This window comes from Saccostrea echinata, unplaced genomic scaffold (assembly GCF_033153115.1).
Source record: "Saccostrea echinata isolate AGI-Se365-2 ecotype Australia unplaced genomic scaffold, CSIRO_AGI_Sech_v1 ptg000056l, whole genome shotgun sequence".
In the NCBI taxonomy this organism is placed as follows: domain Eukaryota; kingdom Metazoa; phylum Mollusca; class Bivalvia; order Ostreida; family Ostreidae; genus Saccostrea; species Saccostrea echinata.
In genome coordinates this window covers 21,565,993-21,582,833 of record NW_026889805.1, presented here as the reverse complement: position 1 = coordinate 21,582,833, position 16,841 = coordinate 21,565,993, and the positions used below count along the sequence as shown (strand labels likewise).

Below are 16,841 nucleotides of genomic sequence, written 5' to 3'. Positions count from 1 at the left end.
GTCAACTTGAAAAAAAAAATTGGCCATTGCACTTCAAAGTCACAATGAAGAGTTAAAATTTCAATAGCTGTTTTATATTCTAATTTTCCTTTGATTTGGTTTGTAGCAGATATGCTCATTCAACAATAAAATATATAGGTGTTATAGGTACACTTTAACAACCTTAGAAGACAGACACACATTACAGCATCCTGAATTCCTGTTCAGCAGGGAGGGTGTTTTTATATTGTCTGTACTTTACCATTGGCACCAGTTTTAATGGACAAGAGGTGTTGTTCCAAGCTACAGTAAATTGGAAACCCTGTCAGATTAATTACATTTTTGTTTACATAATAGGTTGGAACTCCTAAGGTGAGATGTTATCTGATGCCTAACTGTTGGGTGGTTGGTCTTCCTATTGTTTATGGTTTATTTAGTGAGTACTACTGAGAGAGCGTGACTTCTCAATCTCTGTTTTTGTTCTTCTGCAAAAATAAACAGCTGTTAAGCTCAACTTGCTCCCTTCTTTAAAACATAAATATTTGGTGACCTGCTGGTAAATCCATTCTTTGATGAGATGAGATATAGCTGTTAAACTGAGCAGCTATGATCATCCCCTATGATGTGGGGGACTATATCGAATGTGGTAAAGGTTCATGAACTTGTCTTCAATGCAAGGACAAATTGACTTTATTAGTAACAGGCTGTAGAGGTTCAGCATATAACTTCACTGTCTGTATAGGAGGAAAATAACTTAAAATCCACTACCGTATATTCATATTCTCAGACAGTATTAAAAAATGAAAATTAAAGAAAAAAAGAATTATATATTATACACTGAATGGTAATTTTAATCATATTGAAGACAAACTATATTTTAGAAAACTCAGACATCCATAAATATATTGTAAGGCAAAAGGTCATTATTTTCACATCGAAAACATGAACTTGATATTTTCACAAATTCAAACCACTTTACATCAGATGCCTAATTAATGGGAGAAATAAGCAAAATCGTATATCCATATTAAAAGGATAATGTGTCAAATGGCCCACAGCAGACTGACACAAAAAAGTATTCATACTGAATTTTGTACTATTTTTTCATGTACTTCATCCTTGATATGTGTACCCACATGGGATACCACTTTTACCAAAAATAGGAAAACTATATGGAAGACATCTCTATATTTCAGATAGGGGTATACTGTTTAAATTGAATTTCAATTGCATTTTAACCCAACTCCACTTTTGAAAGCCATTAAAATTCACAAGTGCAAATGAGTACAGACTACCCTCTTGACAAAAGATACATCCCTGCAGCAATTAATTTTGCAACATTTTTTTATCTGTGAGATTCATGCAGATTTATCTGCACTAGCTGGATGCTGCGCATTTGTCCAGGTCATCATTATAAATCATATTTGTGAAAAAGCTGTGATGAATGTCAATCTACTATTTAAAACAGGAAAACAATTTCATTTCTGTATGTGAGCATTAAGCATCTATATTAAGTCCCTAACCTTTGTAAATTTTCTTCACTGGTCTTTCCTGCATTCCATCTATTAATATTGCATCAAAAATTAACCTAAACCTCTCGTTTGTAGTAAAAATGTAAACATGTAGTAGACCATCATGTTCTGTCATTCATTCAACAGACTGGAGTCAGTTGTTCTTGGAAAGCAACTCTGTGCGAAATAATAATAGCCATATATATATTATTAAGAAAGAATCCTAAAGCATGCCTATCATTTTGTAATTGCTATACCTTTAAAAAATTGTTCCTATATAAATCTTTACTAAAACAAGAGGCCCAAGGGCCTTAACGGTCACCTGAGTACCACAATTTTGAGGATTCATAAACTGACAAATGAAGCTTTGTTGCAAAAAAAAGCAAGAAAAATAGTACGATTAATATCAACAAAATAATTGTTCTAGTATCTATCTATCTGTCCTTCATTTATCACTATTACCATGCAGACTTTTAATAAAATGTCTATTACCTCTCACATTGACCTCATTTGGCCTTTGAAGAACATTTAAAAAGATAAGTTATTTTTGTTTCATTTTTATTCATGTATTATTTCCAAGTCTACCTGATCATTTAGACTAAGAAGTACTTTTTGTATTACCAGGTATACAATAAATGTTCTTGCATAATTCTCTTATTCTTTTAACCTTTCAAATACATTGCCTACAGTGATTAATTATCAAAGGTGAATGGCAAAGGGGAATAACTTCACTCAGTAGAATACAAATTAATAGAGCCCTGGCCAGGACAGAACACTTGACTAAATGGTCCAGATGTTCAAAATTCTGGTAAAAATACCCTTGATTATTAAAACTTTTTATTCTGAAATTGCCTCCAATATGCCCAGGAGCAGAGATGATCTTCAAAGAAATAATGCATTTTCACTATTTAACACAGCCCTACCTTAACACCAGAACCCATGACCCAGGGTCATGAAATTTACAAATTTAAAAGAGGTACCCTCATCATCATAACTATGCAATTACATGTAGTTGAAGATTTTCAAAGAATTCACCCATTTTCACTATATTATTAATAGAGCCCCCCCCCCCCCCCCCCCCCCGACACAACAGAACCCCTGGAACCACAAGTTTTAAAAATTTTGTAAAAGCATCCTAAGCAATAAAAAAATAAATTGCTCATCATAACTATACACTTGTTTCTTTGCTTTATAACCAGGAGTAGAAAAAATATTTTGAAAGAAATTATGAATTTTCACCATATAATCAAGAGTCTCCCCCCCCCCCCCCCCCTTCACCAGAACCTCTGACACTGGGGACATGAATTTCACAATTTTGGAAGAGGTATTCTTGCTCATCATAACCATGCACTTCCTTTATTTAAATAATACCCAGAAGCAGAGAAGAAGATTTTCAAAGAATTTTCACTATATAATCAATGGAGCCCCGCCCTAACACCAAAACCCTGATCCAGGGGCCATGAAATTCACAATTTCTGAAGAGGCACTTTGCTCATCATAACTATGTACTTAGTTTCTTTATTTAATACCCAGGAGCAGAGAAGAAGATTTTCAAAGAAATAATGCATTTTCACTATATAATCAATAGAGCCCTGCCCTAACACCAGAACCCCTAACCCAGGGGCTATGAAATTCACAATTTTGGAAGAGGCACTCTTGCTCATCATAACTATTACATACTAGTTACTTTATTTAATACCCAGGAGCAGAGAGGAAGATTTTCAAATATTTAATGCATTTTCACTATATAATCAATAGAGCCCCGCCCTAACACCAGAACCCCTGACCCAGGGGCCATGAAATTCATAATTTTGGAAGAGGCACTCTTGCTCATCATAGCTATGTACTTAGTTACTTTATTTAATACCCAGGAGCAGAGAAGAAGAAGATTTTCAAAGAATTAATGCATTTTCACTATATAATCAATAGAGCCCCATCCTAACACCAGAACCCCTGACCCAGGAGCCATGAAATTCACAATTCTGGAAGAGGCAGTCTTGCTCAACATAACTATGTACTTAGTTAGTTTATCTAATACCCAGGAGCAGAGAAGAAGATTTTCAAAGAAATAATGCACTTTCACTATATAATCTATATAGCCCCACCCTAGCACCAGAACCCCTGACCCTGGGGCCATGAATTTCACAATTTTGGTAGAGGGCCCAATGCTTATTACAATCATGTCAACAGTTTGACTGCTTGGTGTCCAGGAGTAAGTTAAGAAGAAGATTTTTAAAGATTGCATCAATTTTGGTGGTTTTAGTCCAACCCCTCTGGCCCCAGGGGGGCAGGGACCATGAAATTCACAAATTTTGTTCCCCTTCACCCATAGATGCTATATGCCAAAATTGGTTGAAATTGGTTAAGCAGTTTTGGAGAAGAACTTGAAAATGTTCAAAAGTTAACGCAAGACGACGGACGAAAATGGATAGCAATAGGTCACCTGAGTGACTCAGGTGACCTAAAAAGTCTAACATTTCCAATGTTTTACTGAGCAGTCATAAAGAATCCATGTTTGACCGCAGAGTGAGATATTGGTTATACTGGATCGCTTATGTCACACAATGGGTGGGATCAGAATTTGTATTTGTTGGTGTTCGACAGTGATGGAATTGACTGAGGTTTTATAACCTCAGTACATGTATTGGTAAAGGAAATTTACATCAAAGAAGCCAGCACAAGAATCATGTATGTCAAAAAATAATAAAAGGTAAAACAAATCATTTATTGACTGTGTTCTCGGGTAAAATGCATTTCGCTGATCGGCCCTCGAACCAAACTGTCTGCCTTTGGCCTAATGCCTAAGGCAAACAGTTTGGTTCTTGGGTCCAACAAAATGCATGTTACCCTCAGACACTGTCTATAAATGTATAATGTTGTACTAAAACCCACCCATTCTCTTCACCTTTATTCATAATGGAACAAAGGTTCAAAAACCAGTACAAATTCCACTGTTATAGGGTACTAGCTAGAACATTTTGCAGCGATATTTTTCTCATAATTATAAACAATTCAAACTATTGACATAGCAATATTTTTATTCACTCTTCTTTGAAAATTATCAGAATTGTAGATTTATTATATTAAATTCATCAAAGAAAAAGGGGCCACTGACAACAGCTACGGGAATCCATCTTTTAAACATTTATGCAATGAATATTTAGTACAATCTTTGAATCAGACCTGTAGCAGTGATAGTGCATGTTCATATTTTAGTCTCAAAAATCAATATGCTTTGATTTCTACCTTAAGTTTGATATAGTCTAACTGAACAGGATAAAAAAATAATAATTGATAATCAATGAAAACAACTGGAATATGAATCTCCGATTTCTATCATGACAGAAAGTAACCAATGAACATTAAAGCCTATCTTTCTCAATGAATTATTTGTGTGTTCAGATAGTACTTTTGGTTTGATTCTTGTGCATCAAGACTTATTTTGTACAAATTTATATAAATATCTTAAAAATAAATGTCATCAAATTCATTTTGTGTGGAACTTCTCTTTCAAAATTATATATCTTAACCCTATAAAACCAGTAGATATAATTAGACAACACTGGTTCACCGTATAAATGACTGTATGCTTATTCTGAGCTCCTGCGATTGGAATTTTTCCTCACATCCCTTAATGATGTTTACTTTTGCATCAATGGAGAATCAAATTGTGTAAACAGGGAAATGTCAAAGCACTTCAGACCTGGTGTCTGGAACAAAGGCTGCTTTAGAATTGCTACAAAGTGCATTATATGTACCAAATTCCTTGTTAATTTACTTCAAAGACTAAGGTAAGATCAGGTTTTTATTCAATAAATGTTTCATCAGGAGGAAATGCCATGGAGCACATAACAGCTATACACCTGCCAGAGAATCAAGGTGTTCTTGGCATTTATGGCAAATATTGCTTTGACATTAATGCAGTTCTTAAATTACTGTGGAACTTTACATTCCTAATCAAATGTTTAAATAAGCCTCATTTTCTTTGGCTGTGGTTCAACTGAGAGCTGAATCCTACAGTCCTCTTTACAACATATTTTGATCTATATAAATGAAAATTCATTATATTAAAGTCATGTAGAATCTTTAAGTACACACTACAAGTAACACTGTTGTTTTTGTGTTTTTTTTTCAAATCGCAAATGATGCAGAGCTATGCTTAAGAAGTCAGAAGCAGGTTGACATCCAATACTAATCTCATTCAACTAGATGCTCAGCTGTCTCTGTAAATCTCCAACAAGCAGAGAGTCAAGCTTCTGGTTGAATGAGACTAATCCAATACCAGCCTTTGATTGGGTCACTGGAAACCAGCCAATGAAAACAAACCATTATGGATGCTCAACCTGTTGTAAATGAGTTAGCCTAAATTACAAAGAGAAATGAGCAAAAAATTCATTAGAATGAATGAAGAAGAGACTGGTGACTGACAGAATGGGATAAGAACAGCTCTAGCATGCCCAGAAAGTCTCAGGGTTAATAGAGGTGACTAAGCTCTGCTTTAGGCAATTTTTCCTCCATCAATCGCATGCTAAAAAGCTGACAGTATGAAATGAAAAACCATGGTAGATACACTGTAATGAATTTCAGGTGAAAATCTGAAACCAGATTCTGTGTAGATTAGAGGATTAATTAGAGGCAAATATAAAAGGATCAAGACCAATTTTGTGAATAATTAATTCACTAAAACAGAAAATCAAGTAAAACAATATCACTTTACTGAAATATAGCTCTACTAAAAGATATTTAAAAATGCATTGTTCACACTGATTTAAAAAAAAATGATGGTCTTCTTGACTGGTTAATGGAAAATGATAAATTATATAATCAAAACACATATCTCTAAAAAGATTAGGGAAAGTAAAACCATTAAAATACAACAAAAAGTTATCCCTAGACTTCCTGAGGTGAATGAGAAAGGCTTGAAGTTTAACCACACAATATCATACCTCCTCTCCTTTAGTGGCTACTTCATGGTTTAGTATCAATTCAACAGCTTCTACATTCTCTTCATTGATAGCATGGAGAAGTGAGTCTCCAACCTCAACATTATAATTTAACAAAACTTCAATCATTTCTATATTCTCATTCTCGATGGCAATGAGTAGTGCCGATCGCCCCAGAGGGTCTACACAGTTCACATTGAGTCCTGTCTGGACTCCCATACTGAGAAACTGACGAGTTGACGGAACATCTCCTCGTTCTACTGCCAGAAGGTATTGCTTTTCATCATTGGTAAGGTCCATTTCTTTACGAACCACACCCATCCCGAAACTGTCAGCCTCCAGTTCCGTTTCAGGGTCAATGTATCGTCCCTGGTTCATGAGTTTCTCTCGGTACTGGTAGTATACTTTGTCCATGGTTTTGCCGTCCAAATTGCTGGAGTCTAGTGGTCGTGTATTGGCATCGGTTTCTGGCAATGTGCCAGAGACTGACTCCTACAATAGAAAAATATACTGGAATTAGGCCAAATAAATTTAAACTTTTGATTCTTATCCTAATTTGCTTAAAAATCGGGTGGGTGGGTGGATTGTATTTTTTTTTTATACTTGAAAGTATCCAAATAACATTCATCTGATACAAATTTTTCACACTGTTAATGCCAATACACACATATTTTATTGTTTATTCTTTAAAAGAACATTTTTCTTCTACAAAAATATTCACAATATTAATAATTTTATGAATAATCAAAACTGCTGCTGCCACACAAAACTGCTGCTGTGTAATGATCACGTGTAATGTACATTGTACATGCTGTTGCTGTACGTGGTATATTAGTCACCTCTTTTCATGCTTCTCACTGGCCTTTCTCCAAATATATACCTTTTAGTTTGACCAAACACTGCTTGTGGTTAGTACAAAATGTTACAGATTTCCACTGTCCCTATAACGCCCAAATTTTTGTTCTAAACACATTAGATATTGTTAAAAATTTGCAAAACAGAGAATCAAAAATATCTGTAGAATTTAGCCTCTTTTGAACAGTTCTAATAGATTTATCATTTCCTGTAGCACTTTTATTCCCTAAGGTCTGCTGACGATTTTTTAAAATAAGACATAACGAAATTAGTGTAATTTTCCTCACATATGTTTCACTGTACTTTTACTTTGTTCAAACTTACTGATGGTATGTAGATGTATCAAATTTTATATTGTCTTTTTATAGAGAGTAATTTTTTTTCCTCATTATATTTTCTACATTTTTTTCTACATATATACTGCATTTCTGATTTTTCTCTATTCTCTGCATGGTCTCCCTGTGCTAAAAACAGTGTCATGCAACCTTTAATACCAGCAGGTGGTAACCTTATCAAGTAAAAACATTATACTAAACACTGGGGAGGGACACTTTGAAAGGGGTGAGCAGGGATAAGAATCTAAAATTTAATTTTATTTGGCCTTATGTTTCTAGATAAAAATGACATCACATATTTTAAATTGATAATCAAATGGTCATATTTCCTATTTAAGATTCTGTACCATTGTTTGCACTACTGTAAGCTCTATACTCCTCAGGGATATTTTAGTTTTTTAATACTTTGTCTATATGGAAAAATATACTGCTTGGCTAATTTGTACATGTAACTGTATGTGAAACTATGCACTATATAAACTTCAGCACTGAAAAACAAATACCAAGATGCTTACTAATGAAATGAATCTGACCTGTTTATACTTACAGGTGCTCTAGCATCAGCATAAGTAACAAATGCATATGTACTTGTATGATACACCAATTAACACAATTACTATAATGAACACCTAATCCTCCTCCGAGAGGTCAAAGTATGGTAAGTATGAAAGCTGGTGATTCGCTTCTTTTGAAATACAGTAGTGTCTATGTGCAGCAAAAATGTTGCACATAGTGTATTTGTTATCCAGTCATCACTGTTTTCTTTTCAAGACTAGGTACAGTACTTGTACCCATGGGGAATCATGAGTAGGGGAGGAGTCCAGAATTTTTGGATCCCCCCACCCCCCTTCATAGGTAGATTCCCTGAGTAATTGTAACTTTCCTATAATAATCTGCTTTAACTTTATTATTTAAAACAATATGTTTTTGTGAAACACTGATGCTTCAGTATGGCAGCTCATGGCCAAGGCTAAAGTTTTTCAAATGTAGGTTAAACTCAAAGGTCAAGAGTTCAAAAATGTTAGTATCCAAAAAAAGGGTCTTGTCACACATGTGAAATATGAAAGCCCTAGCACCAACTATTCAAAAGTTATAAGAAAGTTTTTTTTTGTTTGTTTTTTGTTTAATGTCCCTATCGAGAATTTTTCACTCATAAGGAGACACCACCACTTGACGATGGAGGGCTGCAAATTTATACCTATACTCGGCACTTGAGGCCATTGAGCAGTGAGAGATCTTTTTTGTGCCAACACCTACTGCGATACGGGACCTCGGTTTATACAGTCTCATCCCGCAGTGGATTTGAACCCACAACATAAAGATCAGCTCCTTACTCCGCGACTCTAGAGCTAGAGAAGTTATAGTTTTTCAAATGTAGGTCAAACTTCAAGGTCAAGAGTTCAAAAATGTTGGTACCCAAAGAAGAGTCTTGTCACAAGAAATACACAAGTGATAAATGAAAGCCCTTGCACCAACCAATCAAAAGTTATGGCCAAGATTGAAGTTTTTCAGAAGTAGGTCAAACTCCAAGGTAAAAAAAAATATGTTTGTACCCAAAGAAAGGTCTTGACAGAAAGCACCAACCATTCAATAGTTATACGCAAGGTTAAGGTTTCTAACACCAAAAGTTTACTCTAGCTCCTTCATAATTTAATTAAGGTCTGATGACACGTTCTTCAAAAATCTGATTTTGCATCTCTTCTTAATATACCAAAATCTTTTATAGTTATTAATATCTTCTGATTTCTAGTCAAAATTTCTATAAAAAAATATATGAACCAAAAATTGTGATATGACCAACTGAAGTAATTTCCTGTAGAATTATATAGGAAATACCCTCCTCCTGAATTTTACACAAATGCCTGGTTAATTACCCCAATTTTTTGTAAGAGAGTTTCTTAAAGAAAAACTTCAATATCAAATTCTTGGGAAAAATTATATATTTTTGAGGAATATGTCTTCTGACCTTAAAGAAGCTCTATAAACACTGATCACTGAAGAGTTCTAATTCCATGGTATTTTTTTGCCCTTGATATAAAATTGAATAAATAGAAATTTACAGTAAATGACACAATTTGAAATAGATTAAAATATTCCTAACATTATATTAGACCAAGATAAACTATGGTAATTGAAACCATTATTTGCATGGTTTGTAAACAGTGATTTCTGTTCACCAAATACTTCATTGTCTAAAGAAACTAGAAATATGACCATAGGATATGAATGCTCTGCCGAGGGTATATTAGTAATGCAACATGAAAATTTGTATTAGTGTATGAAATTTGATGAGAATATCTTGAATAGTTTCTTTAAAATTGATATTGAAATCTAAAAAGTTGGATATAGATCATAAATTCTCGCCAAATTATGCATAAGTGCGTAAACTTACATAAATATATCTTAAATTGTTTCTTTTAAATTAAGCAAAATGCAAATCTAAGAAAAGTGAGGTCAAGGTCACAGGAAAGTTCAAGGTCCAATGTTTTTGATGCAGTTGAATACTTCTCACAAATACGTATCAGCATATTAAGGTTTGATAAAAATATTTTGAATGGTATATTTAAAACTGAGCTAATTTAGAATAAATAAAGTTAAAGTCAAAAGAAAGGTCAAGGTCAAAAAAAGTTGATGCAGCTGAAAAGGTTACATCAGTATGTATTAGCATATGAAGTTTGATAAAAATATGAATGTTTTCTTTAAAACTGAGTTAAACACAAATTAAGAAAGGTGAGGTCAAGGTCAAAGGAAAGATCAAGGTCAAAATATTGATGCAGTTGAATAGCTTACATCAGTTTGTATCAGCATATGAAGTTTGACACCAATTTAAGAAAAGTGAGGTCAAGGTCAAAGGTATGGTCAAGGTCAAAAAATGTTGATGCAGTTGAAAAGCTCTTATCAGTATGTATCATTATATGAAGTTTGATAAAAATATCTTGAATGATTTCATTAAAACTGAGCTAAACACTAATTTAAGAAAAGTGAAGTCGAGGTCAAAGGAATGGTCAAGGTCAAAAAATGTTGATGCAGTTGAATAGCTTACATCAGTATGTATCAACTTATGAAGTTTGATTTCACTATCTTGAATGGTATCTTTAAAAATGAGCTAAACACTAATGTAAGAAAAGTGAGGTCAAGGTCAAATGAAAGGTCAAGGTAAAAAAAATGTTGATGCAGTTGAATAGCTTACATCAGTATGTATCAACATATGAAGTTTGATTACACTACCTTGAATAGTATCTTTAAAACTGAGCTAACCACTAATTTAAGAAAAGTGAGGTCAAGGTCAAAAAATGTTGCTCTCATCAATATCTATCAGCATATGAAGTTTGATAAAAATATCTTGGATAGTTTCTTTAAAAATGAGCTTTGAACAGAGCTAAATGCAAAGTGTGACGGAAAGACAGACTGAAGGATGGAAGACGGACATGACAAACACTATATGCCCCGGCCATATTCATGGTGGGGCATAAAAATGAGTGTTTAGAGATTCCTTAATTGTAACAAAAAAAAGCAAGAATCTATCTTTTTCCAGAGTTAGAACTTTGATGGCAGCTTTCTTGTCAGTTTGCAGAAAGAAGTGGATTATATTTATACTTCGGAAGGGTAACCTAGACATAGAATTTATGTGAATTGTTCATGACTTTGTTTGATACCCCAGACAATAAAAGTGCAGTATTTGAAACTCACAACTGATAGCTTGAATATCTTTCTATATATCCCTGTTGACACCTATCAGAACTCTGGTTGTTATAGCTGTAAACTGATTTAAAACACCCTCAATATCTTGTAAATATTATCAGATTATTGAGAAATATTGATGTTACAAATAGGGGCCTCATCACCTAGAAATTGTTTTCCGATTGCTTATCAAACAACGCAATAAATATCAATTACAAAAACTGGCAAGTAAAAAAAAAGGTTCTAAAGTTTCTCAACTTACAATACAATGGCATGAGGCCTTGTTATTGAAGGACACAGTTTCAAATCGATACTCCTTATCCATGATTCCTTGAAGCATAAAGAATGAATATTGACAAAGGGCTATGAGTTGGGGTTAATACAAACTTTCATCCACAGAAAACATAAATAATCTTAATCATCCCATCAAAAAGGACTCAATACGCAGAGTGAGATATGTTACATGTTTTATGAGGATTATTAGACATATAAATGAGTTATAAAGAAGAGCATAGCAGTCATGTTGGACCACAAAGAATGATTATCATACATTTAATCCAGAAGCACTGATATACAGACTAACTTTTAAAATCAGAGGTGATTTTTTAGAAATAAATTTATCCCCATGGAAACACTGTGTCTGACATAGCAAAATGTTAAAAGATATTCCCAACGGCAAAATTTTGAACATGTCATTTACAAATTGCTCCGCCACATGCAAACTCAGACAAAATTTTAAAAGACTGTCCTGAAAATCTGTACTTAACAGCCCTCAAAAACAGCGTTAATACACCTTCAAATAAGGAACTCTTGAAAAAGGAGACTGTTTAATCAAAAATAAGAACCATCAAAGGTCTTTGAAGTTGATGGCAACACTGTGCAATCACTGAATGATGCTGAGATGATTCAAGATCCTTGGTCAAAAATCAATTAGAAAATGTGGACCCTCTATGCTGCATGCGGAGATTGAAGAGGAGGCTGATCTTTTTTATGCCTTCTGAGTAAAGCAATTGATACAGATATTGAGTCTTTAGAGTATTAGTAACTGGATTATGACCCTCACAGATCAACAGATAAATGTCTTCAGATGACTGGGTACAGTGGGTGCTAGCTTGTCGTGATTTCAGACTTGTAGTCAGTGGAATCAACCCATTAGAATTAAGCAATCTATTAGTCCTGGTCAAATAAAATATATTATGAAGACAGGGGCAAAATGTCATTACCAAATAGAGCCTAAAGAATAGTTCTTGACTGGTGTGCCATGGTATGGTAGCTAAACCTGAGTGCTATTCCCATCTTTTTTGGCAACTGAAGTATACAGCAATCATTTGGGGAAAAGAAAGTGATTTCTGACACAAAAATGGAATCACGTACGTTTGTTATCACCTATGGACAATATTGGTAATAACCATTATCCAAAAGAAAAACATTTCATTTTGTTAATATCCAAAAATGTTATATCAGCATCAGACTCATGATTTTAAATACTCTAAATAACACAGAAGATAAAATCAGCTTTGCAGTGCTAAATTGTATTTTAAAAAAAATCCAAATCAAAACAAATAAAATAAAATGTTAAAAATATATTCTTGAATGAAATGCACACTCAAAATTGAAAGAAAAAAATCAACAACAATAAAAAACAAACTCCTAACAGCTGAAATCACATTCCTCTGCTTTTCTCATTGCTGAAACACACCAGACTATGGAAACACACCAGATTCCCAAATGAACAATGGGCTTCTGATTTATTCACTGTCAATTGCAAAATTATTGCTTTAATATGAAAGTCACTTACTAGAAATGAATGTTTTTGGATAAAAAGGCTATTGATTTGGAAACAACAATGATAATTGCCACATTATTACTTATGAGAGAGTTTCTAGCATTAGTTTCTATGACAATCGTCAACCCTTTGCAGGGCATTTGATTGTTCAGACACTTTCAGAACAAATTTTATTTGACCTACAACAGCTTTACAATAGCCCTTCAAACAAAAAGGTCTTCCATGCTTTTAGGAGAATGTTAATGGCACAGAATATAAAAAGATAAAATGGCTTCTTTTCATAAAGAAACAAAATATCAAGTTTGGGGAAAATGTAATCTATATATTTTTAACTACATTATATCTAATATCATGTAATCCTTGCTGTGCTTTTGTAATTTTGTAATACATATACCTTCAAAGTTTTTTTTAAATTATAAATTAAGTTCAATTAATAAACATTTAACGAACTGAAATCTGAGTTGTGATACATTCATAATCATCATCCCTCCTTAGTTAATTTGAAAATTTTGCTGCGCATCTTCAAATTTTTAAAAAAATTTGTTTACAAAAAAGCAAGTTTTGTAGACCTGGGATGATATTCAGATACATTTATAAATCATCATACAAGGTTCTACAATACATGTATCAATAAACCCATGCATTCCAATTTTGAATATTTGATCAATTTAAATACTGTATGTCAGTTAAATATGCTAAAGGTGTATAGATTTTTAACTCCTTAATCCAGGAGGTAACTTTCTCATGCACAGATCAGCAGGTTTTGTTTTATCAACATGATCAAATTAAAAAAGAAAAATTACAAAAATTAATACTTTCCATTTTGTTAAATCAAAATTACTATATCAATTGTTATCTATTCTTTGCATAAATAAAGCTTGAATAACATAAACCAGGAGTCTCTGATGAGACTGTAGCTCTATTGATTTGTAAGGGCACTGCAAAATGGAGCATCCCCTAGCAAAACAGCACATTGATCCAATATATATTACTATTTGTGTAACTTCCTCAAACGCACACAGACACAAAGTTACTATATCCCCTCCATCTTCATTGCGAGGGGATAATAAAGAATTAAGAGAAAGTAGAACCTGCCCTTTTAGACTTCTGACCATTTATTACTCCACTGACACTACACCATGTCCAAAGTCCAATATATCTTTTTTTCTCTTGTGTTTGAAATTATGAATATTTTTTTTCTTTTTTTTCTCTTAATACCTATCATTCATAATCCTAAATATGCCACTGACATGTTGGAAAAGCTTTCTGCATAAGACCCACTCAATAATTCTCCTCTACTTGTTTGTGTCCAGTACATCCACTACATTGTCCTAAACTGACACTCAAGTTCCTTTTTACAATGAACAGTTAAGCCAGAGAAGTTGTAACAGTCCAAACTCATCTAACAACACTGATCAAAAAAGAATACTGTATACATGAGTAAACTATATTCTGAATTAGCTTCATAAACTTCAATAAGTGCATATGCACTAACATGCAGTTGAACATATGTACTCTGAACATTTAAATTTTTAATTTAGAAACAACTTCAGTATCTCAAACCCTTGGATATTTTAAATTTTATTGACAGTTCCACTGAGTTCCAGATATTAAGGATTGACTGTATTTAATAGCCCTATGATATTATAGAAGACCAAAGTGTTTCTCAGAACAAAAATAACACTTGAGAAAGTTCACTTATTAGGAATTTCAGTTTATATCTAACCTCTGTACTTGAAATAAACAAACATCCACATACAGTCAAATCTCACTGTCTCTGACTTGATGGGACTAAGAGGAAACATCAAGATATCAGATGGTTCAAGATATTGAGGGTAAATTACATATAGAAAACATGGTCAGGACTTTCAACTCACTTTGACATATCCAAAGTGATATACTCTGCTCAATAAAAAATTACCAGTGCATGTATTTAATTTTAAGCATTCTTTCACTCCTAACTCTAAATACTGAAGGAATGACATTGAAAGCTCAAGACCTGGAACATATATCTAAATTCTGAAATATAAATATAGTCTTGACCTTGAAAAAAAGAGGTAACAAAGCTCAAAAATATGCATATATCCTCTCTAAATGGGGTTTTTGTTATGAATAGGGTACAAAAATAGGTATACAATTGTCAAAGAAGAAAAATAAGTTTTTTTTTCAATAAAATTAAATCTATTGCAGCTATCAACATGTCCAGAAAGCTGTGAAAATTTTGCCTCATCACGTTGTTTTCACATTATCGAATTTAGAAATTATTTGGTATTGTTTAATATTTATCCAAATGAAAGCCTTAATTTTCACTACAGTTTTAAAGTTGTGTTTCCAGTGACTTGAATTAGCCCAGGCCAGTAGGAAGCAATTTCAGTTTGGGGGGCACAGCCATACATTTTCAGTTGGAGGGTGGGGGTGGGGGGGTGGGGACACGATCAACTACCAAAAATTTCTTGACAAGCAATAAAAAAAAGAGAAAAAAAGGTCGATCATCAAATGTTATTAATGAGGAGGCACACGCATAAAGTAGCTATGTTTTCTATAATATTCTATATATCAGTAATTAAATTATTAGCCCCCCCCCCATTCCTACAACCATGTAGCCCACTTTATATTTGCCTACTACTGAGGATGACATATTAGTCATCTCTAAAAGTGGGTTTTCTATCATGTTATAATTGTTTAGCAATTAATACTTGCACAAATTACAAGAGACTTAATTGATACCTTATTACAATTAAAAATAATATAACAGACCTTATTGAAATTATCCATGTGGCATGGGTAAAACTTTTCCATCAGTTTGAATACAGTAAAACTCATTTAGTACAAACACAGATATTGTGAATTCACGGCTATAGCAAAGTTTTTGGAATCTTTACAAATCCTAGGAAAATATTACGGTTACATGTTATTGTATAACAAACTCTGATATAACAAATTTACGGATATAGCGAACTGATTTTGTTACCTGTAGAGGTTTAAAATAACGAAAATGGCATTCTTATAACAAATTTTCAATATCTTAAAATTCCAAAAAATTAAACTGATATTATTTTCATAAGCATATGGATTTAAAATTCAATTCATCAGAAATCTTTAGTAACCCAAGGAAAATTTGTATTTAATACCTCCCAGTACATATTTTGTAGTATTACTTGAAGGAAAAGATGCATATTGCAAATTCGTTGTATATACTCTTAGGAATTCGTTATACAGAAATAATGAATTATGGATATAGCGAAGTAAATTCACAGGTCCCAAGGACTTCGCTATAACCGAGTTTTACAGTAATATATTTAAGAATGATAATTTCTGCATTTTTCTTTTCTATTCAACTGCTATATCAATTCTATTTTCATTCTTATACACATTTGTATAATATAATGGCTGACAACTGGAGAAATACAAGGTATTTAAACATTTATATAAAATGTAGTTACAGTCATTGTAAGCATTACAAGACTTTTGGTTTTTTTGCTTTACAGGGGTCATAATAAATGAAAAAAAACCCACAAAAAATACAAATAAAAAAACAAACAAGCAAACAAAAAACAGACCAAAAAAAAAAAAACGGCTTGTGAAACACAATCATTTTCAGTGCATGGTGACAGAGAAAAATTGACCTTCAGCTTGACATGTAACCTTGACCTTATATGAAGCTTTATTTGTGACCTTTCACCTTTGCCAAGCATTAAGTAAATCCTTGCATTATTCTTTACTTTGTTTAAAAATTGTGGACAGAAAACCA

At 33.1% G+C, this 16,841-nt stretch overlaps 1 protein-coding gene across 1 annotated transcript in view; it reads right to left on the bottom strand.

Annotated features, from left to right (window-relative positions):
* LOC133173794 (transient receptor potential-gamma protein-like) overlaps positions 1–16,841 on the bottom strand; it is an 83,291-nt gene that overhangs the window by 24,821 nt on the left and 41,629 nt on the right. Inside the window, exon 2 of the mRNA XM_061308839.1 lies at positions 6,437–6,925. Coding sequence (XP_061164823.1) covers positions 6,437–6,925 — 489 coding nt within the window. The remainder of the gene's footprint in view (positions 1–6,436; positions 6,926–16,841) is intronic.